The following is a 25,556-nucleotide window of genomic DNA, read 5'->3' on the forward strand; positions in this document are numbered from 1 at the left end:
TGACTGGAGAGAAGGAATTCCCACCTCTCCAGGTGTTAAGTAATTGTGTTGCTATTTCTGACATTTATTAGGAAAACATTTACTAATTTCAACAGTAGCCCAGGGTTCAGTATCACTGTCTGGAGACTTGGGATAGCATCATAGAATCACTGAGGTTGGAAAAGAGCTCCAAGATCATCTTGTGCAATTGTCAAATAGACTAACATGTAGAACACTTCATACTGCAGTAAAACCACTTCTTTAAGATGAATCTTTATATTAGTTCCTAAATTGTGTCATTTTGGGAGATTAGAACGCAAAGCAGTGGTGCAGTGGATATAAAAAATGTAACATATACCAGCAGTAGCCTTGGAAATACCAAAGCAGCAGATCCGCACTTGCCACTGGCTGTGTTATGATACACAGGGGGAAGGAAAGGTGTTAGCAGAGGAAGGAAGATGAAGGGTGACCCTGTCAGTATGGAATGGCTCGTGTTGGGCTTGGAGGGGTGGAAGGGTTTTTCGTGAGGGCAAAGAGTTGATTTGCTGCCGCGTTTTATGAGGGGATTGCCTCGCCCTGGAATGTGGGGGAGTGGTGGAGTCGGTGTGCCACTTATTTTGAACCCTGCTCTTTAGGCGACTGAATTTACAAACGTACTTCAGCCCTCACCGGCTGAGGCATTGCTGCAGTCATATGGTAAAAGGAGACAGCTCGCCTATGCATGTTTTTGAGTGAAAGATTTTTGACGTAAAATAAAATTGTGTGTGTGTATGTGTGTATATATATATATATATATTTAATAAAATAGAAGGGGGAGGGGGGAAGGAACCGTGCTTTCAGACCTAAACTCCCCGCCCCTGCCAGCTGCCTCCCTCAACCGCCGAGGTGCTCCTCTGCGCGTGCGCAGCCGCCGGGCCGTTAACGGTCGGGCTCTGCGCGCGCCACCTGGCGGCGCCTCAGGGGGCGCGAGACAGAGGCGGGGCTCAGGGCGGAGAAGAGAGAACGCCCGGGCGGAGCTGTAGCGCTGGGAGGGGCGAAGAAGAGGAGGCGGGGCTGTGGGAGCGAGCTGACGCCGCCACGCGCCGATTGGCCACCCCGCGCCGAGAGGTGCGTTCAGCGGTCGCAGCGCAACTCCATAGGCCTGCGGCAGCGAACGGAGGCGGGCCGCTGAGCGAAGGCGCGCCACCGTAGGCAGCTTCGCCTGCCTCGTTGAGCCGCGGGCGTGACGGGCGGCGCGATTGGCCGCTGGGCGGCGGGGGGGCGGGCCCCGGCGGCAGCGGCCTCCCGGGGCTGGGGTCCGTCTCGGCGGCAGCAGCGGAAGTCTCGCGAGGGAGCGTAGCCGGGATTTGGCGGCTGGCTGCCTCCCTCCCTCTCGCTGGCTGCGAGGAGCTGGTGTTTGTGTGGAAGGGGGAGGAGGAGAAGGAAGGGACGCGAGAGGAGCCCGAGCCCCACCATCCGCCGAGGGGAGCGGAGCGGAGCCCCCGCGCCGGCCGCCGAGCGAGCTCTGTCCCCCTGCCGCCCCCTCGCCCCGCCATGGCCTCGGGAGACACCCTGTACATCGCCACCGACGGCTCGGAGATGCCGGCCGAGATCGTGGAGCTGCACGAGATCGAGGTGGAGACCATCCCGGTGGAGACCATCGAGACCACCGTAGTGGGCGGCGAGGAGGACGAGGAGGAGGAGGACGAGGACGAGTGCTGCGAGGACTGCGGCCCGCACCACCCGCCGCACCACTACCACCACCACCAGCCCATGATCGCCCTGCAGCCCCTCGTCTCGGACGGAGACCCCAGCGGGGCGGGCGGCGGCGCGGCCGGCGGCGGCGGGGGGCAGCTTCACCTGCACCACCACCACCAGGAGGTGATCCTGGTGCAGACCCGCGAGGAGGTGGTGGGGGGTGACGACTCGGACGGGCTGCGGGCCGACGACGGCTTCGAGGACCAGATTCTCATCCCGGTGCCGGCCCCCGCCGGCGAGGACGAGTACATAGAGCAGACCCTGGTCACCGTGGCCGCCGCCGGCAGCAAGAGCGGAGGCGGCGGGTCCTCCTCGGCCGGGGGGGGAGGCCGCGTGAAGAAGGGCGGCAGCGGCAAGAAGAGCAGCAAGAAGAGTTACCTGAGCGGGGGAGGCGGCGGCGGGGCCGAGGGCGGCGGCGGCAGGAAATGGGAGCAGAAGCAGGTGCAGATCAAGACCCTGGAGGGGGAGTTCTCGGTCACCATGTGGGCCTCGGGTAAGTGCGCACCGGACCCCTCCCTCCCCGGGCCCTGAGCCGCGCCGGGGGCTGCCCGGCTCGGCTCGGACGGTTTTGTTTTGAAGGGAGGCCATGTTTTGATGTGTGTGATGGGCGCCGCCATGTTCATCGCCAGGGCAAGTATGGCGGCTCCCCGAAAAGATGGCGGGGTCTGCGCTGCCGCTGCCGCTGCTCCTGCCCGGCTCCGGCGGGGGGAAGGAAAGATGGCGGCGGCCGCCAAGATGGCGGCGGCTGAGGGGGTGCGGTGGAGGGAGCAGCGCGCCGCCGGCTCTAGGACTAGGCCGCAATGGCGTAGTTTCTGCAGCAGGGGGAGGCGGGGTGCGCGGGCGGGCGGGCGCACGGTGCGGGGCGCACCCAGCCTCCTCGCTTCTCTCCCCCCGTCCCCGCCCCGCCGCCGTCGCCGCTTCTTCCCCCGCCTCGCCGCTCCTGCTGCTCCCGGCGCTTTCTTTCCTCTCGCTCCGGGCCGCCGCCGCCTTCCCGGCTCCCCCTCGCCGCTTTCCCTCCCGCCCCTGCGCTGCCTCCGTCGCGCACCCGGGGCCCCATTGGGCCGCATTTCAATGCCGAGCGCGGCCGCGGCCCCGGATGAGGCGTGTGCTGCGGCCCGTGACCGTTAGGCGAGGGGGGCGGGGGAGAAGCGCCCGCCCAGCGCCGCCCGCTGCCGCCTCGCCTCGCCCCGGGGCGGCCGTCCCTCTGAAATACCGTTCGGGAGCGCTCCCGGGGGCCGCGGGAGCTCCGAGCCGGGCAGGGCTGGGCGGGGATGGGGCTTTTCCGCCCGATCCCGGGATGCCGCCGGGAGGGCAGCGCCTGACTGGGACCGCCCGCACCCCCGAGGTGAAGCCCGGGGTTCACCGGTGCTTGAAGAGTCCCCTCGGCGGGACCGGGGCTGACCCGGTGGCGGCTGAGCTGTGCTGGCGGAGCTGGGAGCGGGTTCAGGCTGACACTCGGACAGCACTCAGCTTTTCCTTGTCTGGATCTAACGATTCAAACGGGCTTTTTAATAGGCACGAGGGATCCGTGCACAGGGAGAGTGGAGGTTTTTGAGTTGCTTTTTGTGGGAGTGTCTCTCAAAGGCAGAAAAATCTTGTGGACATGCCTGATATCTGCAGGGCTGGGGATGGACCTGACATGCGCCAGCCGTTCCCATTGATTCCTTTTGCCTCAGTTTCCTGACCCTTCCTTTAAAGATACATGGGGAGAATTTTTTTGTTCTTGTTTTTGTCAGTAGAAATTCTGCTTGTGCTACGTTAGTGCTTCCTTAGTTTGTGCTTTTTGTAAAAAATAAAAAATAAAAATAGGGAATGTTCTGTGTTAACGTTATTTGAGGGTGGGAAAAAAAAAAAAGCAGCCAAATAGCATCACTTCCTGTAACACTTCAATGGGTGTGTGGTCCTTAAATAATGAGACAGTCACCTCTTTTGCATATCATAATTTTTGTGCTCTTTTTAATATTCAGAGAGTCCAGCAGGGTATTGGGTACTTGTTAAACTTCTGGTGTAGTCTATGCTCACTGACTGCAATGTTTGTGGGTGACCAGTGGTTTTATTAGTAAGTGGAGCACTGAAAGAAAAGTATATTGAATGACCTAATTCTCTTATCTGAGAAGATGCTAAAGAATGGTGACTTTGATTTCTTTTTTTTTTGTTGTTGTTAAATAAATATCCATATTAAAAAGTTTGACAGTGTATTGTCCTTCCCATATAGTTGACAGCCTAATAAGTCCTCTATAAGTTACCTGCATTTTGATGAACAGAGAACGTTCAGTAAAGACTTTCTTGAATACAGTTCAGTGGAACAGAGTTTTTTATATGCTTCTGTGTAATGTACCAGTGTAATCTGAATGAAATTCACTTGCTATCTGTTGTAGAATTGACCATCCAGAAAAGACAAAAGAAAATAAAAACATGCAATCTGGTTTCAGCTATCTAAATAGCTGAATGCAAGTGGCTGTATGACTCATGAGCTGGCAGGATGCAGGACCTCGCTGGGATCAATTGACAGCTTCCAGCATGCATTTGTGCTCTGAAATTCAGAGTGCCTGATAGGATGCTTCCGTAGAGCTTCTGAGTGCTGATTTATTACTTGACTGAAATGAATAATGTGCATAATCAATGCGCTTGACTCTGTTTCTCCTTATGCAACTTTTACATCAGGATAGCCATATTGATTTCAGTGGTTTTGTTCTTTGTGCTCATGACCACGCAAGCCCAGCCAGAATGATTTCCACTTGTAATGTAGTGGAGATTGAATTGCATTGGTACGTTTGGCCCAATTGTATCTGTGATGCAGAATACCTATTCTGACTTGACTTCAAATGGGGAAAAAATTCTCCAAAAGCAATATCACAAATTTCATATGTAAAGAAAAAGCTTGACTTTCCCTCCATGCATGCCCGCCCTACACCCTCCTGCCCTGAGTTTCAAACAGTCTTTGATAATAACCTGCTCAGAGCGGAGCCTGCTTGGTAGACTTTTATACCTTTAATACAGCTTGCTGAATGGTAAAAAAGTGAGTTGGTCACGGTTAAATGCTGAAGTTCTGTTGCTTCAGTGTGTGTTTTCTGAGGGGGAATGAATTCCAGGAAAATTCCAAAAGAGGAAAAGCTGGAAGGAAAATAAATCCCTGGAACAAATTACCTACCTGCCAAAGGATGGTTTTACTGAAGTTTCCCTGCAGAATCCGGCATTCTTTGTTTGGAGCAAGCTAGCTGCTTTACCTCTGCATTTTGACATAATTAAAGACTTGTACTCTCAGTTAATTGACTGGTTGAAATATTTATAAAAAAACTTTATCAAAAGATGAGCAGTAAACAAGACTGAATTACTGTAACACAGTGAGTCCTATATTGCTGGTCCTGGGTATTTATATTGGGAACAAGGGCACTTTGCTCACTGCAGTGTGGGAAGGCAGTGTGGCTTAATTACTTACTGTTTTCTGGTGCTACTCTTTTAGCCCATGGTGGTGCCAAATTTAGCCAAGGGTACATCATTGTCCATAAGTGAGCATAGTTATCCTGGTAGTACTTTTGGAAATGTGTAGAAATGATGTATGAAATACATAGCAATGTGATTAGAGTGGACTGCTCAATCCTTCACTTGTTAATATGATTACTTCATAGTTGCTGTACCACTGCTGGCAACAGTTCAGACTTAACCATAGCTTCTCTTACCACCTTCGTATCTATGGTAATGTCAAACTTGTGACCCGTGATTACTTTAATCTATTTAGTTTGAAACAGGAATGTTTTATTCTAGTTTGCATTCACTTTCCAGATCTTCAAAATGGAATTGTCTTTTTTCATGTGTGAAAATAGATACCAAACAAAATGTATTTCATTTTCCAAAATAGTTGAAGAGGTATATATCAGTGGATATGTTAACCGCTTGTGAAATGGAATGTATTTGTGCCTTTGTCATATTCAACTTCAATCTTCCTGTTTAGTGATTGTCTCTAGGTGTCGGGTACACGATAGTAACAGGAGAAGGGGAAGATTATTGGCAATTGCTTTCTGAGATTGCATTTACAAGGCTGATTCTGAGACGTGAGCACTTGGGAAGGTGGTAGTGTTGTTCTGGCTCCACCAAATGCTAGAATTTCAAACAACTGGAGCTTGATTTGAGGGAGAACTATACTAGTGTAACCACATCTGCTTCTAAATAAGGGTGGACTCTGTCGAGCTTTTCAATCTGAAATAGGTTGTGTTGGCTTACATTGTTATTATAAACTTGGATAGCCTGCAGGCTTAGGGCTGAAGTAGCACAACCACCCTCAGCATGAGCCAAAGATGTTAAACCATTGCAGTAACCTGTCTCCAGGTGGGGAAGTCTAAGATGTGTATGTGTATGGTTTAAAAAAGATTTGTGATCTTCCAAAAAGCCCATGCAGTTGATCCATATTTGGAATCTCGGGGAGGTTGTGTTGGGTTTCTAGAAGGTTCTTCAGGACCACTTTAAAAAACAAATAAACAAACAAACAAAAAAAACCAGTAAAGAATAACAATACTAAAACAATCAACCAAAGAAACACGTTACTATTTTAAAAAACAAAAAGGTTTTAATTTAACTTCAGATTACAGGGGTGATAAAAATTACCATCTGAGCAGTTGTCTTTTAGTACTGCTCCGAAAGTAATGCCTCCTATGCGATTATGTTGGTCCACGGTGTCAGAGGAGATATTGGCGGTACAGCAGTGGAGGTTGAACCTTCCCACCAACATCCCATTACATGTTGTTGCTGTGTGACAGATGCCAGCAGAGGGGCAGTCTGAGAGAATGGCGTCTGACATGGAAGTGCGTATGAAGCAACGGTGTGTTACTGAATTCTTCCATGCAGAAGTAATAGCACCCACTGGTGTTCATTGACAGTTGTTGAATGCTTATGGACATCAATCAGTGGATGTAAGCACAGTGGAAGTTGGACTGTGCGGGCAACATTTTCCTAGCAATGACACACATGTAACAGCTGTGAAACAGTGGATCACCTCTGCTGGTGCAGATCTTTATGAATGCGGCTCTTGTTCATCGCAGGCAAAAATGCATAGCTAATGGTGGTGACTACGTTGAAGTATAGCGTTTGGTAGCAGAGAATTTGCTCTATCAGTGTTCTTGTTCTCTCTGTAGCTAGTGTAATTTCTATGGAAATAAATAGAAAGCATTACTTTCAGATTGACCTGTGTATATTTATCCTCTGTAGTTTACTGGCAAAGCTGTTAGGGCAGACCGGTACCAGAAGGATGTACGTTTTTTTCATCATCTTAATATTTTAAAGGAACTATTGAACAGTAAGAAATTTCTTCACATAAGAAGCTCATTTTTTATCACAGAAAACTTTGTCTCTCCTTGAAGCCTGAACTGAATAACTCTTCTATTATTTTTACATAGGTCTCGGAAATTGCTATGCATTATTTGTGCTGTACTTCTCCAGAGGTGTAACTAGAATTGGAGATTTTGCTTTGCATGCTGTATGTTTGTTTGGGGTTTTTTTGATGCTTTGTAAGAAGTAAAGGGGAGAAAAGTCACTTAGACATATTTGTCAGTGGGGCTTGATTGAAGGCAGAAAATGTCAAGCAGTCAACATGTCCTGTTTGCAATAGGAATATTGGTTAACTTGTCAGTCTGGGTGAAAGTTTGCTTGGACTTTAGCCTCCAAACTTTGAGCTGCTCAGTGAAGGTTGGTAGGGTATTAGAATTAAACCTGTGATAAAGTTCTGCGTAGAGGACAATGGTAAAGGCTTTCCAGACTTCTTCCAGCACTTAGGGGTTTCTTGATTTCCAATGAGTTGATAGTATTAAGGATCATGGTAGGATGATCAGTAAACTGGGATGATCTGAATGCTTAAGAGTACTCAAGTTAGCTGCTACTTTTAATAACTTAGTTGACCTGTGGTATGAATCAGGTCTGTCTTGAAGGTCATTAGCCTGTGCTTCAAGGTAACTGTTCTGTGGTGTTGTTTTGGTCTTCTTTTTTGGTTCATTTAGTTTTTAAAACCGCAGGTCTGTGCTGCGGTAGAGCATTTTTTTGGTGTAAGAAAACTTGAGTGGTTTTTTTCATGCAACTGTCAAGAACTTATGAAGTAATACTTTTGCTTATTTTCATCTGAGGTAATATTTTCACAGTTTTTCATGTTTTACTTCAACAACCTATTTAGAAACATTGCTATGGAATTGCTTTCTGTTGGTGGGCTTTTGGAAGGGAAGGTACAGGCGGCTGGCTGGCTTTCAGTTTGGCCCTCGATAACAAGAAAGCGTAGTTGCATTGAGGGCCTTTACGCAAGGAAAAGACAGAAGATCTTAAGGAATGTGTATAAATTTCCCAGCTGACTCATGCATCCGATCTGAGGCAGGAAATGAAAACTTGTTTCTGTTACAAATGTCATCAAACAGTCAAACTGGAAGTTCTGGGTAGCTGTTGAAATGGCCGATGTGAAGGCAGCTGATCACATTCTCGCTTACAGCATGAAGGCTTTGCAATTAGCTTTCCAAAAACTGTTCTCTTCTGAACTTGATAATGCCTTTATGTGTGTAGGCATTACTATGTGTCTGTTCTCAGCCTTCTGACAGTTCAGAAGAACAAATGGCTGCTGAATTAGAGGTTTATTGTTGAATTTGTAACTCCTGCAGCTGTAACATTTAGCCTATAACACTTGCTTGGGGTGGATTCAATTACTTTCTTTAAAGCACTGAAAGGTAATATGGCGAACAGAAAGCTAGATTAAACTGAAGGAAAATGTCCCAGTTGTCAATTTATTTTTAATACTGCGGATATTTTCTTATTAACACTCCTGTCTTTGCCATGTTGAAGTCAATTTCCCTTTTTCACTATGGAACGTATACATGAACTGCTATTTGATCTGGTAGATCAGATTAAACTCCAAACTAGCTGTAACATTTCTAGAAATAGCTCAGTGGCAAAGATTAAAGCAGCCATTACAAATTGAATAAAAATGTATCCGTAGTGTATTTCTTTTATTTGCTTATGACTTCTCTCTTTGCTCACTTAAGTTACTGAGCAATGAATAATGTTATTTCCTGTACTTGTGTTTCTTTTTTTTAAAAAAGAACCACAAAAACCCATTTTGCTTGATTTGTTCCTTGTCTTATGTTTTCCCAGCCTTTTTTTTTTTTTTTTTTTTTTTTTTTAAGATTGGAGAAATAGTGTTTCTGTCCTTGTCCACCTTGTGTTTCTGTAAAATCACAATTTGTTATTTTTACAAATAATTTACCTCTGCAAGTCATACATAAACTGTACATAAAGTGGTTTGTAGAACCTTCCCATATGTAGAGTAGGAGAAGTAATGCAGTGGCAAGTTTGTTAAGGCATAGCTGAGTAGTTAGAGCTATACATACATCTGTTGTCATAGGTGCATTCTGGGAAGTGGTCTCAGGTGAGGGTGGCAAATGGGATTGGTGCTGTCTCTTCTGCCCTGCTGGTGTGAGCTTTGCAAGGAGGAGATCCGTGGATGTTTCCATTTGCAGTCTTCTGTGCATCTCTCTGGTTTCTGTTTTTAAAAAAAGCAAAGAGGGAGAGAAAACTGTTGACGCATTCTGCAGTCTGAATGCGGGTTGACAGTAACAGCAGGTCTTCAACCTAATTTCCTTGTGGTCCTTAAGCAGGAATCCAGTGGAGGAGCTCTCGAGCAGACTGAATAGCCGTCTCTAACTGACTTGTAGATCAAAGGTCTCGATGATCCCTATCTGCTGTTGACACATTAGAGGGGGAAAGGGCTTAGGCTGTCTTTGCCATTGAAGGAGGAAGCCCCCTGGGGAGAGAGTCACACTGTTGAGCTTTTTGCTTCTTTCAGGCCTCTTTGCAAGTGTTGAAGAGCTACAGTTTTATGGGCAGGGAGTGAAACCCCTTAGTAGTTGAAGTTTCTTGTCCCTCCATGACACTTTAGTTGAGGGTTAGGGGTCTCTGAAGCTAAAGATCAGTAGCCATAATTTCTTAAGGCAAGTATTTGTCATTTCTCTGCTAGGTTTATTTAGTTGCTGGCTGCTGTTGAGATCTAAAGTGAGTGTTGTGGAGCTTAATTTTGAAGAGATTAAGGCAATTTAAATATTTATATATTGTTTCAGGAGAAGTTTGTTATCTTTAAAATGCAGCCTACATACTTGTAGGTTGATTCTACTCGTCTGTGTTTAAGTAGATAGGCAACTTCTGCTGTTATTCCCACCATGTTCTTTGTATTGTTAAGTGTATGGATATCTTTTTTTTTTTTTTTTTTTTACAGTTAGTGTAGTAGTCCATGGAGACACTGTGTTCTCATTAGTGTGCAGCAATTTTGAGTTTGTACTGAGATGTAGCCTAATAGTATCCTGCATTGATCTTTAGTATGTATTGAGTTCAGTATTTTATGTATTTCAGATGATAAAAAAGATATTGACCATGAAACAGTGGTGGAAGAGCAGATCATTGGAGAGAATTCTCCTCCAGATTACTCAGAGTACATGACAGGAAAGAAGCTTCCTCCTGGTGGAATACCTGGCATTGATCTCTCGGACCCTAAGCAGCTGGCTGAATTTGCTAGGTAAGTGGGAAGAAGGATTTTCACACTAAAACTGTTTTCTTTCCAGTGGTTTAATCAAGAATCTTTAAGGCAATATAAATTATACGTTTACTATGACTTATTGTGTGTAATCATCTTCTAAACCAAGGAACTAAATTCAGAACAGAGCAGTGAATGACATATTAAAATAACTGGGTTCTATACTCAACAGGTAATTTCTGGTCTTTAGTTCTCACTAAGTCAGGCAAGGCCAAAATACACTGATAGTCTGCATCTTTGACGTGACAGAATTCATCTTTGCGTGAGTAGTCTTAGCTTCTTTGGTGACAAAGGACCAAATAAATGTGATGCAGCATTTAGATTGTTCGGAATAAGAAAGCTAGGCTAAAATATTTAGTTTGTAGAACCACTTACTGTTCTTTTCCACTTCTCCCTCTTTAAGCTGTGTTTTAGACATAGTTTTGTAATGGAATGGTGTGTATTGTGCTTTCAAGTGCCACTGATTCTTGCAGTTTTGCAGTTGTTAACTGTACTGCTTGGTTTTTCCTCTAGTGAAACAAAATTTTTACTCATTTTCATTATTATTTTTACTCATTTACTCAATGTAATCCATTGAACTGAGTTATTAGATAACTTATTTTCCAATAGATCTTGTGAAGCCACTGAAGCACTGTTAATAACGTGGAGCACTGACCAAGCCCTCGTGGCTCTTCTGCAGCCTCTCCTGGTGTGGTTCAGAGTGCTTGGGCAGCCTGTAGCCACCAGAGGGCAATCGTGAGGTCACGACTGGGGAAAAGTCCTGTTGCAACATTAGGGTTGCCTTCTTTGTGTGCATGTGCTTGTAATTACCAAAGATTTACTGCTTTGTGCAGTGCATGCGCAACATTAATGCTTTGTCTCCGAAAATTTAAGCTTAGGAGCTCACTTCCTGCAGCTGCTGTGATCGGTTTTTTTTCCAATGTTAGAAGCATGAAACTATGCCTATTTTCATTTTGTTATTAGCTGGATGTTCTGCAGAGCTCTGTTGCAAAGCTCTATCACTTAAGGCAGGTTGATGGTCAGATGTTGTTTCTCTTACTTCCTAGGTCAGCTGGCACATAAAAAAATGTGGTTCTTTTTTGAACTGCTGCTGAGTTTTTCAGTTATTCACTAGGTGACAAGGGCTATTGGCATAACTTTTGATTGGGCAGCTTGCTTAGTTGGATCTTGTTGCTCAACAGGGTTTGTCTGCTGTTGTTCCATGCTTGATCTTGCTGCTTTTTACTAGCTGCTTGTATTGGTTTTTACTATGCATGCACCGGAGGACTTCTTGCACAGGCTCTTCCCTCAATTGTTGTCATTAAAGCCATTGAACTGTGGATATTGAAAGGTAGAAAGAAACAAGGAGCAGATGCTGCAAAACTGTCTAATCTGAAACTGTGTATTACAAGAGCTGCTCCAAAAGTAATGCCTCATATTTTGTTATATTGGCTCACAATGCCAGAGTCAGATGGTGGTATGGCAATTGAAGTAAAACTTTCCCACCAGTGTTCTGTTACATTGTGTTTCTGTACAATAGCCTGACAAAATGTCACCTGATGTGGAAATGTGTATGAAGCAAATGTTTGTCATTGAATTTCTCCATGCGTGAAAAAATGGCACCCAGTGACATTCATCAGCACTCGCTGAATGTTTGTGGAGACCAAACAGTGGGTGTGAGCAGTGTGAGGCAGTGGGTGGTGCATTTCAGCAGTGGCAACAGCAACAGTGGGTCACCTCCATTGGTGCAGATTTTTACAAGTGCAGCATGCAGGCTCTTATTCATCGCTGGCAGAAATGGACAGCTAATGGTAGTGACTATGTTGAGAAGTAGTGTTTCATAGCAGAGAATTTGCTTTGACAAACTGTGTTCTTGTGCTCTCTGTATCTGTTGTAGTTCCTGTGGAAATAAATAGGAGGCATTACTTCTGGAGCAAGCTATGTTAATAAAAAAAAGTCATGAAGAACTGAAAAAGATTTTATCTGAAATGGTGGGTGGTTCCACCTATTGTTGCTGTTGTTACTTGGTTTGCTGATCATGATCAGTATGAATGCATTTTCCTCTGAGACTTGCAGAGAGGGTGAATATAATTTTCTGTGAAAGCAAACATTTAAGTGTTAGTTTGAGTGTATGTAGTATTCTAATTCTAAACATATACATTTCTGCTAATCATGTGCATGGAGTGATGCGCTCAGGTATTTCAGAATGTTCTGAAACCTTTGGTTCTGCTATGCACTGAGGTACTTACATACAGCTGTCTTCTGTTAGGAAGTTTAACAAACTTGTCATAGTGTCTTCTCCATGCAAATACTGAGTGTTCCTCTCCAGATCGATTTGAATATTTGATATGGTTTCCAGGTCTTGAAATTACAAGATTGCTTTTGTCAGATATTTCTTAATGCTTCTTAATATTGTAAAAAGTAGTGCACTTTTAGGTTTGAGTTCTTTTCCTGGCATCTGGCAGTAAATGTAAAATTCCCACTTTTTCTTGGTGGAATGTTCTAGGGAATTCTAGAGCTAGAATTTACAGCAGATAACAGGAAAATTGAGTTTTATATGTATGGTCTCATACTTTTTGTACTAATACATCTTTGTACAGGATGTACTAAAATGTGATCCACTATAGTCATAAGGCAAATACACATTGACATTGGGAACACGTTACCTTCGACAGTATCCCCAAGTTGCTCAAATCCTGTACAAATTAGTGATAGCTTAATTCTAGATGTGTAAAAACCTCAGGCATGCAATGTTTTTGGAAAACCTTTGATTTCTTGGTCAGAATCAGTGACTGTCAAACTTTTTACTCTTGCCTTAAGAAAGAAACATGAAAAAGAAAACCGTTGTACATTAGATCTGAAGTGATTGTGTACAGCTGAGACTAAAAATTAGGCTTGATTCACTGTATGACCATGCAGCTTATTCTTGATTAAGTAGACTGAGGTGGTTGCATTTACGTGAACAAATGTCTGAGGTTAACTTTGAATAGGCAAAGCTTGGACAAGTTAAAGGCTTTCTTTGCAGCCTCCTAATTCAAAACTGTGTCTGTGTTAGAATTTAATTGTAGTTTGAATGGATTTCAGGTAGGGGTCTGAACTTCTGAGTCTTTAGTGAGGAGTGAAGTGTGGGTGGATGTTTTGATGCTTGAAATCTTCTGAAGGACTGCAGCCTTTTTATGAATAAATAAATGAATGTCAAACTGCAGTAACTTGAGCATATGGAATAGGCACCACTGCTGCACAGCGGCTAGGTGGCATAGCAAAGCAAGCATTTCAGCAGCTGAGGTACTGTTCTACTTTACATTTTTCTTTTTTTTTCTGATGCATTTGTCATTGAGTTGTGTAGCAGGAATCTGGGCCTCTTAGCTGGAACTGCTTCTTCCTGGAAAGGTTTTTATACATTCTGAAACCGTTGAAAATGCTGCAAATAAACAAGCTGTGTCAGAACATTGAGATGTGTTCAGTTATTCTTAGAAGGTCTTTACGTTTTACCTGGTTGGGCAACTTAAGGACTTTTACAAATAAAATTTCTATTATGTGTCTCATGTGCACTTCAATAGAGCAGTAAAATAGAAAGTGAAAAAAGAATTTGTGCATTTCTTTTTGGCAGCCAGATCAGAACGTCTAATATTAGTTGTGAAAGTTCTGCTAAGAAAGAGATGAAACCTAGTAATTACTGCTCTCTTTTTTGGTACATATTGTCTGGGACACTGAAATTCCCCCAAGGTGAAATAAAATGTTTCATCCAAGTCTGAATAGATTACAAGTAATTCTGTGCGCGAAAGTCATAAAAGCTTGGAGAAGTAGCCAGCGTATTTTCAGTTGCTGAATGTCGAAGGCGTCTTGAAAATCCCCCAAAGCCACTTAAAACCAACATCCCTGATTTTAATATTTTCCTCTCTCATTTTCCCCCTTGGCAGATACGTGTCTGAACTGGCTAAAGGTGGCAGAGTACAAACACAAATAGCATGCAAAGAAATAAAAGGGGAAGTTGGTGTAGCTGGGGAATTGACACAGTAAGGGGACTTGGTGCTAAAATCTATCCTTCCCATGGCTTTATCTTCTACTCCTCTTAGTACCTTTTCTGAAAGGGTGCCATTATAAAAACTGCCCTTCCTGTTCAGATCACTTTCCAAAATGGATAGAAAACAAAGGAGAGGAAGCTGCCTTAGAGTTTGAAATCAGACACCCTTCTTAAGAGTGGCAAAGCATTCTGGCCACCTAGATTTATATGACCTAGGCCTCTTTATAAAGTATACACTTTTGTATTGGTTTTGTTCTTGCTGAGAAACTTAAAAGGGCAATAAACTGACAATTACTTTACCCACATTGTTTTACTGGGGGAGGAAGGTCTCTTGCCCTGTACAACACTGCAAGGGTCACTCTCTCACTAACGTGTTCCAGTTATGCAGAACAGAACTAGTAATTATTTCTGCCAGAACCTTAGGGTGAGCAAGAACACTTTCATTTTACAACAGTTTTTCTGCCTGTTTGCGGACAAAGCATACTAAAACACTAACTGTGGGCTCTTTGATTGTAGATAGATTCCTAGGACACCTTGTGCCGCTCCTCTTGTGGCTGTTTATCCAAAAGCCAGTCCAGCCAGTTTCAAGAATCCTTCAGCGCTAACAAATAGGCAGGGACTCATGTTAATTCTGCCTCACTAGGGCAGTACAAAGGCTGTGATGGAGTGAGGGTGCTGGCTTAAGTGGTAGCGACACTACTGGTAGAGAATAGTTTCCTCTTTCTCTTACTATTCATGGAGACTCGGTCATCTGTAAAGGTCATTTATCACTGCTGGTCATCAGAGACCTCAAGGAAGAGTAGAAGTTGCCTGAAAGAGCAATATTGTTGAGGTTTATGCACAGAAGGAGAAAAAAAGAATGTGAGAACATAGGTTTAACAAGCATAAAAAGGAGACGCTGGAACTGGAATTCTGTGCTGATAGTTGTTTTTGGCTTGTGCTTTAACAACAATTTGTAACAATTGTATCCATCTCCAACATGATTGTGGAGATTAACAGTTTTTTCAGGTTCTCTGGGTGGGTGAAAGGAAGTAGTTAGCTGTTACATTCTAGTATTGTAGCAACAGAGTAACAGTCTTAGTTTTGACCGGTTGAATGGTCTAATACTTGCAACTTCATGCAGTTTCCTGCTTGGTTAAGACTGTGCTTTCATGGACCTCACTCTGTGGAGCTGTAAGGTTGCTTACCTTTGTAACCTGTTCCCTTTTGTCCCGCCCATGTCCTTCCTTCCCCAGTTTGATACTTTAAATACAACTTGAGAGGTTTAGTCTGCACTGCACTGTCCCAGTACTGGGATCCAAAAGTCTCACTTCCAGTTTTCGTTAAGAAGTCTGGAGAAGTTACTACTTGGCATGGCCAACAGAAGTGAGACTTCTGGTCCTGCCATGTAAATTGACTTTCTTCAAAGGCAGTTGTTTTGATAATTCCACTCAGATATTAATGTGTGTGTCTACAGTTGTTTTAAATAGTGGTATATATTAGAGTTCTGTTTTTGATTAATGTATCAGGCTAAGAAAACTTGGATGGAGCTGGTAGAGATGCTCTACTGGGTGGGATCCAGATATCTAACCAGCAGCGAGAGCTACCTGCAGTAGTGTAATTAAGATCAACAACCCAGGTTCTAGTATGGTCTCCTTTTGCAGAAAGTTTGTTTAAAGTAAGACCAAAACCTTTTTTCTAAGACATTTGAAAATGTCTTTCAATTCTTCTTTAAGTTATTGTCCACAGAGATTCCACTGAACGATAATTAGTGGTATCTTACACCAAGTATGAGTAGTGCAAGAACTGCCTATGAAAACTGTTAACATCTCTTGTTAGTGATTCCAATTTATTTAGTCTCTTCTTTTACAAAAAGTCTGTTATGGTCTCAGAACAGTGGTGTTTTTACTGTTTCTGATGATATCCTGGGTATAGGTTTTGGGCTTTTGAGTATTTTGTTTTGTTGGGGTCAGGGAAATGACTGAGCCAACGTCTAACAAACATGTTGATAATGTTAGACTTAGGTGTTCATGGGACCAGTATTGTCCAGTAAGGATGTCTGATGGTATTACAACGTGATACTGTTCTCTCACATCACGTGTTGTCAGAGCTTTTTTTTTTTTTTTTTTTTTTTTTGCCTGTCTTGGTGTAGCAGCATTTCAGTGCTTTCTCCTTCTGTAAAATACACTGAGACACAATAAGGAGAATCCTGTGCAAAGGGTAGTTAAGAGCTTTCTGTAGAGGTACCCTGTGGGTTTTTGTTTGATTTTCCTGTAGTCTCAATAGTCTCAATGCCTCTACTGTTGTTGCATGTTTGGATTTTAAGTGTTCAAAACTTTACTTACATCAAACTAAACTCAGCACTGCCATTTTGTATGCCAATTGGATCGTATAAATTAAATATCATCATAAGATCATCTAAGCTAGTCTATAATCCTGGGAAAAGTTACCAGGAAGGTTAAGATAATAAAGAGGATGGCATGCAGGAACAAAAATAACTTGCTGTGTTCAAGATTGATGGTGCTGGCAGTGGCACAAGAAAAACTATGTCAATACAAATACCTCACACCCATTTTCTGGAAGATTGTTGGATCCCCAGTTCCCATGTTTTTGTCACATTTTTAACCCTTTCAGGAGGCTACAGTGTTTTTTGGTTAGCATTGTCCATATTCAGTGTAGTCTGCAGATGCTGAGCCAGCAGGAGTGTCTTCTCTCAGAGAAAGAAAGAAACAGTAGCCACTAAATACTAGGGTGGTGGGTTTTTTAAATTATTTTTTATTTATTTACTTATTTGTACTGTGTCAAAGAAATCACTAACTATTAAGTGCTTTAACCTGTAAATGATCACTTGAACAGTGCTATGTCTGCAGCATAGAAAGGAGTTGGATTATACTTGAAAGGTGGGCCTGTGTGGACCTAATGAGTTTCAACATAGCAAAAGGTTTTGCAAGGTTTTGCACTGGGGTCAGAGTAATCCCAGATATGTATACATGAAGAACAAGAAGAACTTCCTGAGAGTAGCCCTGCGGAGAAAGACCCGGAGGTCCTGGTGAATGAAAAACTGAACATGAACCAGCAGTGTACTCGTGCAGCTTGCAAGGCTAATGGCATCCTGGGCTCCATCTGAAGGGGGGTGGCCAGCAGGGGCAGGGAGGTGATTGTCCCTCTCTACTCTGCCCTCATGAGAGCCCAGCTGGAGTACTGCATCCAGGTCTGGGGCCTCTGATGTAGGAAAGATGTGGAACTGTTGGAGGGGATCACTGCTTGTGATAGGGGCACTGGAACTTGATGATCCTTGGAATTTCTTCCAACCCAAGCCATTCTATTATTCTATTTCTGAGGGGCAAGTGGTTGCCCACAGAACCGCAGGAAACTCTGTTGGTAGTTCTAAGGAGATTTTCCTGAATCTAGTCTTCAAGAATTTTCAGTGATGTTTTTCACTTGTTAGGCTTTAATTCAGCCTCAGAATGCCTTCCATTCTTGTCTTCTCATGTATGTCAACATGAACAAGGCAAGTGGAACTGCAGATTTTAGTGCTTCTTCAAGGAATGTGACAGTGCCAGCCCTGGAGCATACCTTCAAAGGAACAAATGGTTGCATGGTTGAAATGAAGAACTTAACTTATTTTCCCTGCAGCTCTTCGGAATTGTTTTGAACGTTTAGAAGTTGCATTTTATCCACCGTCAGATCAAGTGTTAAAAATGCATGTTAAAAATGCATATACTATTTTGAAGTCACTCCTCAAAAGTCCATTATTCCACATCTGTTTTCAGGGTCTGTCCTCTGCCCTAGGGCTTAGAACTATCTTAGATACCAGTGGACTCCTGCTTATCTCTTGTTTGACTCTCAGACAGATAGCTTTTAGAGCAAGACCATTCTAACATTGTTGTCTACAGGGAGTGTTATGACTGCATTAGAAACACTCAGTTTCTATGCAGGCGTTCATCTACTGGCTCCCAGTATGGTCACTGGTGGCTACTGGCATCTGTAATGCAATGGTGAATATCCCTGTCAGTGGCCAAAATAAAATAGATGATTGCTTGTCAGTTTTCAAGAGTGGAATCCATGTGTACAAGACGTTCAAAAAATATCAGTTACAGTTTCCGTGATTGTAACAGATGTCTACATTGTCTTTGTAAGTTCCACAACTTGCTTGCCTTCTCTGCTTCTGTGTTGTGTGGTGAAACTACTAATGTGACAGGCAGGTTGAGGGGGGTGATTCTCCTTCTCTACTCCAGTCTGATGAGACTTAGAGTACTCTTGGGTCCTCAGCACAAGAAGGACATGGATCCGTATGAACAAGTCCAGAGGAGGCCATGAGGATAATCAGACTGCTGAAGCGCCTCTTCTATGAAGACAAAGAGAGGCATTCATTCTGGAGAAGAGACCTTAGTCCGCCTTCTGGTACATAAAGGGGGTCTAAAAGAATGCTGGAGAGGGACTTTCTACAAGGACATGTAGTGATAGAACAAGGGGTAATGGTGTTAAAGAGAATAATTTCTGGATTAGGTATAAAGAAGAAATTATTCCTTACAAGGAGGTGAAGCACTGGAACAGGTGCCCCAGAAAAGCTGTGGATGCTCCATCCTTGGAGCAGTTCAGAGCCAGATTGGATGAGGCTTTGGGGAACCTAGGCCTAAAGGGAAATGTCTCTGCCCATGGCATGAGTTTGAAAGTCTGTGATCTTTAAGGTTCCTTCCAGTCCAAGCCATTCTTTGATTCTAAAAACTGGTGAAAGTACTCTGTGCTTAATGTCCTGCTGCAGGTTGGAGAAGTGAAGATAAATAAGTCACATAGGCAAAAGAAAAATGGAATTTTCAAACAAAGTGTCCTAATTACAATTCATGTAAATTGGGAAAACCCCCTTTTCACATGTTCAGGGGACAAGTACTAAGTATTTTATTCTCTGTTTAAGAGGTACTGTTCAAAAAGCTGAATTTTCCAAATACCAAAATATGCTGTTAGTGTTATTGTAAGGCTTTTAAAGACATTAAACTGAGTATTAATGGTTCACATGATACGTGTGCGTTATGAAGACAGTTATTGGAGAAGAGCTGTCTACCAGTGTCTTTCTGCTAATGTTTTTTTTTTCTTTCTTTTTAAGAATGAAGCCAAGAAAAATTAAGGAAGATGATGCTCCACGTACGATAGCTTGTCCTCACAAAGTAAGTGAAGAGCTCAGCTTCTGAGTAGGTAGCAGTTTGTAGATCAGAATTTTGTATTGATATTCTCTTGACAATAAGTAAAATGTCTTGCTGTAAATAGATTATACTCTGCTAACTGTATTTAACTTATCACTCTTTAGAAGCTTCCTTAAAGACCTTCAACTGAATAATGTATTATTCCCAATTCTTGTCTTAAGGTTAGTGCATCCCTAATCTTCTGGTAACCATGATGCACAGTCCCTAACATGCTGGTTTTACTGTTGTGATTTCCCGCCACCCAAGAATACATACTTGAAAGAATGTTCTGAAAGCTGTTCAAAGTACGTTCCTAAGATCTATATATCATCTGCTTGGAAGCTATGACAGATTTGGGAGTCTAGATCAGGAATCAGCAATCTGTGGTGCAGGTGCCAAAGTTAGCAGTATTGGAAGACTGGAATTACATTCCACAGAGCTGGGGGATGCACCATTTTGAGAGAGGGGTTTGGAGATAACAATTCTGGTCTACTGATAGTGGGGAAGGCACAGTCTTGAATAAATTTTGCTAGTCACTTAAACTGGTAGCATCTAGCATTACTGCATTACCCAGCTTCTGTAGAGCTTCTGTTAGCCAACTTAGCTTGTAATGAAAGAAGACAAATACAATCTTGCTGACTTCTGATCTAGATAGTGCGAGCCTGAGCAAATAATCAGGGGAGATAGTTAATAGTGCATATTAGAGAGCACGATTAGAAGGCTTCTTCCTGACAGTTGTAGTGAAAGAAATTGTCACTTAGTTCTGGATTCTTCTCTGTGCTGATATTGATTTCCAGTTCTTTACGTTCTTCACATGCCATATTTTTACTGCAGTTCAGTGTGTAGAGATAGCAGAACATTTATTCTGTACAGTAGTGAGGAATGATGCCTTCATTTTCTATTTACTTTTTCATAGCTTCACCTCCATCTAAACAGGGAAAAAAGAATCTCCCTCCATCTCCTCTATTTTCTAGCATTGTACATTTGATTTCAGTTTGAAAAGGAAAAATATTACAGAAGATGTAATTGCTCCTGTTAGAGTCATGCAGAAACCAAAGTAAATGTGAACAAGTTCATGGTGTCTTTATTTTGGTGAAGTACTTCTGAAATTAGTTGAATTCTAGTACCTGAAGAGAGAACTTTTCTTGAAAGTGTTAATTTCCTGTTTTTATTAATAAATGAGGCGTGTTTAAATGTGGTTATTAGTTTTGAAGAAGCAGTTTCCACAGAGGAAGCCTGTAGAATAGAATACTAGCAGTTGATTGTTTCTTTAGGTTCTGTTGTTGAACTGTGTGACTCATGACGTAGCCATGATGGTAGACTAATTTTATGTAAAAAGAGTATCATTTGGAGTACCCATAGAGTGTAAATTGGTTAAAGGAATTTAGTGAAGCATTATGTAATGCAAGAAATACATTTGTAAAACATATCATAGGTTTCTATTGAAAGAAAGGTTGAATAAAGAGAGTGCCAGGCCACTGCTAGCTTAAGCATAGTCCCGAATCAAAAGAAGTAGTCCTGTAGTAATGCAGTGTGTACCACAGATTAGGAGTCACTGATACCGTACCTGAGTTGAAGTGAATATCTTCTCCTTTTAGACTGAGTTGACATAACTCACAAATTCTTCAACCTCATTTAGTTCCCCAGTATCACTGTGGGTTTAAACTGTTTAGACAATTGTTAGCTTTTTCTCCCAAAGTGATAGTGCACACTTGAAGAAGGCCAAACACTAGGTGGTATTTGTAAGCCATTATGTGCTGGGAACACTCATATCTCTTCCCAGGAGTGAGAAAGGCAGAGAAGGAAAAGGATTAAAAAGCTGGCAGAGGCAGCAGTGCAGATGCAGATTGGTGCTAGAGAGTAGCCTGTGATATATTATTACAGAATATATCACTTATTGGAGTACTTTAGTAGTCAGTATTCAGCATGTTAAAGGATATGCCATAGATAGCCATGAACTATCATTCTATCTGATGTTTTTTTTTTACTTTCCCTGAAAGTGTACGTGTTTTTGTTTAGTTCGTTCATTAGCTTCTACCAGAGCTGCATCTTTTCCATGAAACTGTCCTATTCTTTATTTGAGTGCACATGGTTCATAACTCTAAGTGAGAAGAGAGATTTTTTGTTTGTTTAGCTTTACAAATGATAGCTTTCACTGTGTAGTTATTTGTGGTTTTTTTTTAATAATTGATAGGGGTCTCCTTCTCATGGCCATCTTAGAATAAAGATTCAGAATATGAAAGCATGTTCAATGCTTTTACTGAAGCAGATAAAACCATTGTAAGTACTAGCTTACATGCTAATTGAGTTTCACTGTTGTTTTTAAGGGCTGCACAAAGATGTTCAGGGACAACTCTGCTATGAGGAAGCATCTGCACACTCATGGCCCTCGAGTACATGTATGTGCAGAATGTGGCAAAGCCTTTGTGGAGAGCTCGAAACTAAAGCGACATCAACTAGTTCATACTGGAGAGAAACCCTTTCAGGTATTGTAAACTTCCAGACTACAACTTATTTGTTAGAATACGAATAGAGTTTAACATGGCTTCTGTATCGCTCTGGGGATAGTGTGTTCTTTTTTTGTTTTTTCAAAGGCCACATGAATGATGATCTTTAAAACTGGGAGTCTCCTTAGGCTATCCTTTGTCTACTTCTGTGGCCTTTTAATAGGAATTAATGAGTTGTTTGTACACAAAAGATATGTTCTATAAAAAATGTAAAGGTATATATATGCCTACTTCAAACATGAAGTTTTCAGTTACTACTGAATGAAGAAAATGTATTCTTTCTCCACCTGAGGAGTGCTATGATAGTCCCGTAGACAACTGACTCTCAGGGCTCTTTGCTCAGTTGTCTTATGATACTAATTTATAGTAGTAGATATCAATCAGTTTTCAAATTATGGCATTTAACTGAGTGTCCTTCCATTCATATCAAATCATGTGAGCTTCTGCCACCAGAGGTCACCAGCCTACTTCATATGATCTTACTCACATAAACAGTCTTCTCAGGTATTCATAGTCTGGAGCATACTGTTCTCTCCGATGCACTTGAGATATTTATTTTTGGTTATTTATTTACAGTGGAGAAATAAATTATTTCAGAAATTTGATTTGTGGCATTCAGTCATATGTACATATTTGAGTTGCTTTGTGTTTCCTTGTTCGTATTTGCTGCTAAACATGCTGCTCTTTGTATTCTGAGCTCATCTTGAAAGACAAGTTGGTAAAGCAAGCAAATTTGTGCAAGTTATTATGAAAAGGAGGAAACTCTGATGCGGGACTGTTTCTGTTTTCCAGTACAGTTTAGCACAGTACTGTTTGAGCTGCAGAGAGTGGTGGGGTTTTTGTGCTCTAGTGAAAGCATTCACTTGCAAGAAGTTACTTACCTCTTTAAAAAGTAGTATACTACTGTGACAAAACAACTGGAAATATTCACTTTATTTTTTTAAATACAGTTTAATGTTGATGCCTACAGATGTGCTTATAATAATCCTCAACATCTGCTTTTATGCTTGTGCAGTGTTCAAATGTTGTTCTACTCTGTGATTGAAGTGAGTGCTACTTTCCTTAGCTAATAGAATGTGTGTTTTCTTTTCAACAGTGTACATTTGAAGGATGTGGAAAGCGTTTTTCACTGGACTTCAATTTACGCACACATGTGCGAATTCATACTGGCGACAGGCCCTATGTTTGCCCATTTGATGGCTGCAATAAGAAGTTTGCGCAATCAACTAACCTGAAATCTCACATTTTAACACATGCTAAGGCCAAAAACAACCAGTGAAAGTTGGAGGAAAAGTTCTTGAACTCAAACCATCTTACAGGAGAATGAATTGAAAATAAATACGCTTCCCCTTTGTATATTGTTTCTAGGAAAGAATTTTAAAAAAAAAGAACCCTACAAACCTAAAGGACATGTTTTGATAAGTAGTAAATAAAAAGCAAAAAACTTTCAGGTGACATTGCTGAGATGCTCTACCTTGCTCTGTAATCCCGTTTCAAGAACACGGTGTTTTGTAAAGTGTGGCCCTGACCAGAAGGGGTCGGTTCGTGAACTTGCATCAAAAAAGACGATTCTTTATACAACAGTGCTAAAATGGGACTACTTTTCACATTCTTATAAATATGAAGCTCACCTGTTGCTTACGATTTTTTTAATTTTGTATTCCAAGTGTGCATATTGTACACTTCTTGGGGATATGCGTAGTAATGCTATGTGTGATTTTCTGGAGGTTGATAACTTGCTTGCGGTAGATTTTCTTTAAAAGAATGGGCAGTTACATGCATACTTCAAAAGTATTTTCCTGTAAAGAAAAAAGTTATATAGGTTTTGTTTGCTATCTTAATTTTGGTTGTATTCTTTGATGTTAACACATTTTGTATAATTGTATCGTATAGCTGTAATGAAATCATGTAGTATCAAATATTAGATGTGATTTAATAGTGTTAATCAATTTAAACCCATTTTAGTCACTTTTTTTGGAGAAATACTGCCAGATGCTGGTGTTCAGTGTAATTTCTTTGCCTGTTCAGTTACGGAAAGTGGTGCTCAGTTGTAGAATGTATTGTACAGGCACTGACCTTTTATTAACACCTGATAATATGTACATCCCATGTAATAGAAAGGGCAACAATAAAACAGTCGTCCTAAAGAAAGAATATGGCAGAAAATGATCTGTAAGCACAGTCTATTTTCTTTTGTCCAGAGCAATCCTAGTTCCTCTTGATCTTCCCGATATTGGAAGCTAAATAAACTCAAGTTTCCTTACTTTGCATTCAATTACAATGATTTGTGATGAAATTACATAATGCCACATCAGGTGGTATGCATAAATATAATTGATGACTGTCATTCTGTTTTTGTGTGACCTAGACTTCCATTAACTGGAACGGTGGATTTGAGGACTTGTCAGTGTAGTGAGATTTCAGTGTACCTGGAAAGCAAGTAGGTGAAACAATAAGGTAAATAGCTAAATGGGCACTGTGCTTAGTTGAGGTAAGGAGTCTTGGAGGTTTAAATGCAGTAGGACATGGGAGAACTATAGGGCTTGGTCACAGCAGAAAAAAGAAAGCTGTTGTCTTCTTTTGGTGGTCTTGTTTGACTGAATATTTCTTGGAACCTCCTTGGATGCCTTCTACTTTAGAACAGGAACTCATAGTTCTCAAAGAACTTCATGGATTTTGGAAGGTCTGGCTAAAAGTGGTTACTACTCATTTGTTCAAGTGTTCAAAATAAGAAATTTGCAGATAATATAGTAAAAATGTGACAGACTAATAAACATAGGAGCACACAAATTGATAAGTATTGTTTTTTAGAGGGATGTGTCATGTACTTTATACTAAAAACTGTTAATTTTTTTGTGAATTTGTTTCTTATAAGGTTCGTCAAACTTCATGGCTAACACAGTAAGTCTTACTTTTGAGACCAAGTTTGGTGGTTCAGGGAGAAAACCTTGATAATACAAAACTACATTGAAAAGCAAGAGAATTGCCATCTGTACCTAAGTTAATCTGAACTCTGTGGCTCTAGTCTGAGGTTATAAGGGGTAGGAAGAGAGGTGGGCTATTTAATTATAAGGAATGCGTTGGAACTTTGGCAGTATATATATTTTAAAAACAGTTACTGAGCAGGATAATATTCTTAAATTTGTATAGTTACAGTTAAATTCTGTATTCAGTTAAATTAGTGTCTGTCCTTTTTGGAAGGAAATAAAATGAGTTCAGTCTAGTTCTAATTGACCTTTTTTTTTTTTTAAATAGTATATGTGGTTTTAGTCTTGCACAAAGCTCTGCTCTCCTGCGTCATAAAGTGGTACCAGTTATATTGAGTTGCAAAGTAAAGGGGTTGCTTGATGGTGTCTCTTCCTTACCCTTGAACATGTATTTGCCGCTGAGTTACGTTTAATCTTGATTTGAAGCTGTGCTGGGAACTGAAACTTGCATTGTCCCCGGTTCTGTTGCATCTGTGTAAGGGAGCATCTCTCCAAAAAATTCATCTAAGACTCAAATTAGTAAGCATTCAGGACATCCCCGGGTCTAAGGAGCAACATTTAGTAACATGAAAAATCTTGGTTTGTTAACTAGTGAATTTCATGCTGGGATTGAATAAAAACTTACAATGAGCA

At 41.9% G+C, this 25,556-nt stretch overlaps 1 protein-coding gene across 1 annotated transcript; it reads left to right on the plus strand.

Moving 5' to 3' along the window:
* The first annotated feature begins 1,306 nt into the window (after nt 1-1,306).
* Nucleotides 1,307-25,556, plus strand: YY2 (YY2 transcription factor). Its single transcript, NM_001031210.2, has 5 exons — nt 1,307-2,209; nt 10,087-10,249; nt 19,354-19,414; nt 21,757-21,915; nt 23,033-25,556. The coding sequence occupies exons 1-5, from the start codon at nt 1,513-1,515 to the stop codon at nt 23,213-23,215; spliced, it is 1,263 nt and encodes a 420-aa protein (NP_001026381.2). The 5' UTR covers nt 1,307-1,512; the 3' UTR covers nt 23,216-25,556.

Source organism: Gallus gallus, chromosome 5 (genome assembly GCF_016699485.2).
Source record: "Gallus gallus isolate bGalGal1 chromosome 5, bGalGal1.mat.broiler.GRCg7b, whole genome shotgun sequence".
Taxonomy (NCBI): domain Eukaryota; kingdom Metazoa; phylum Chordata; class Aves; order Galliformes; family Phasianidae; genus Gallus; species Gallus gallus.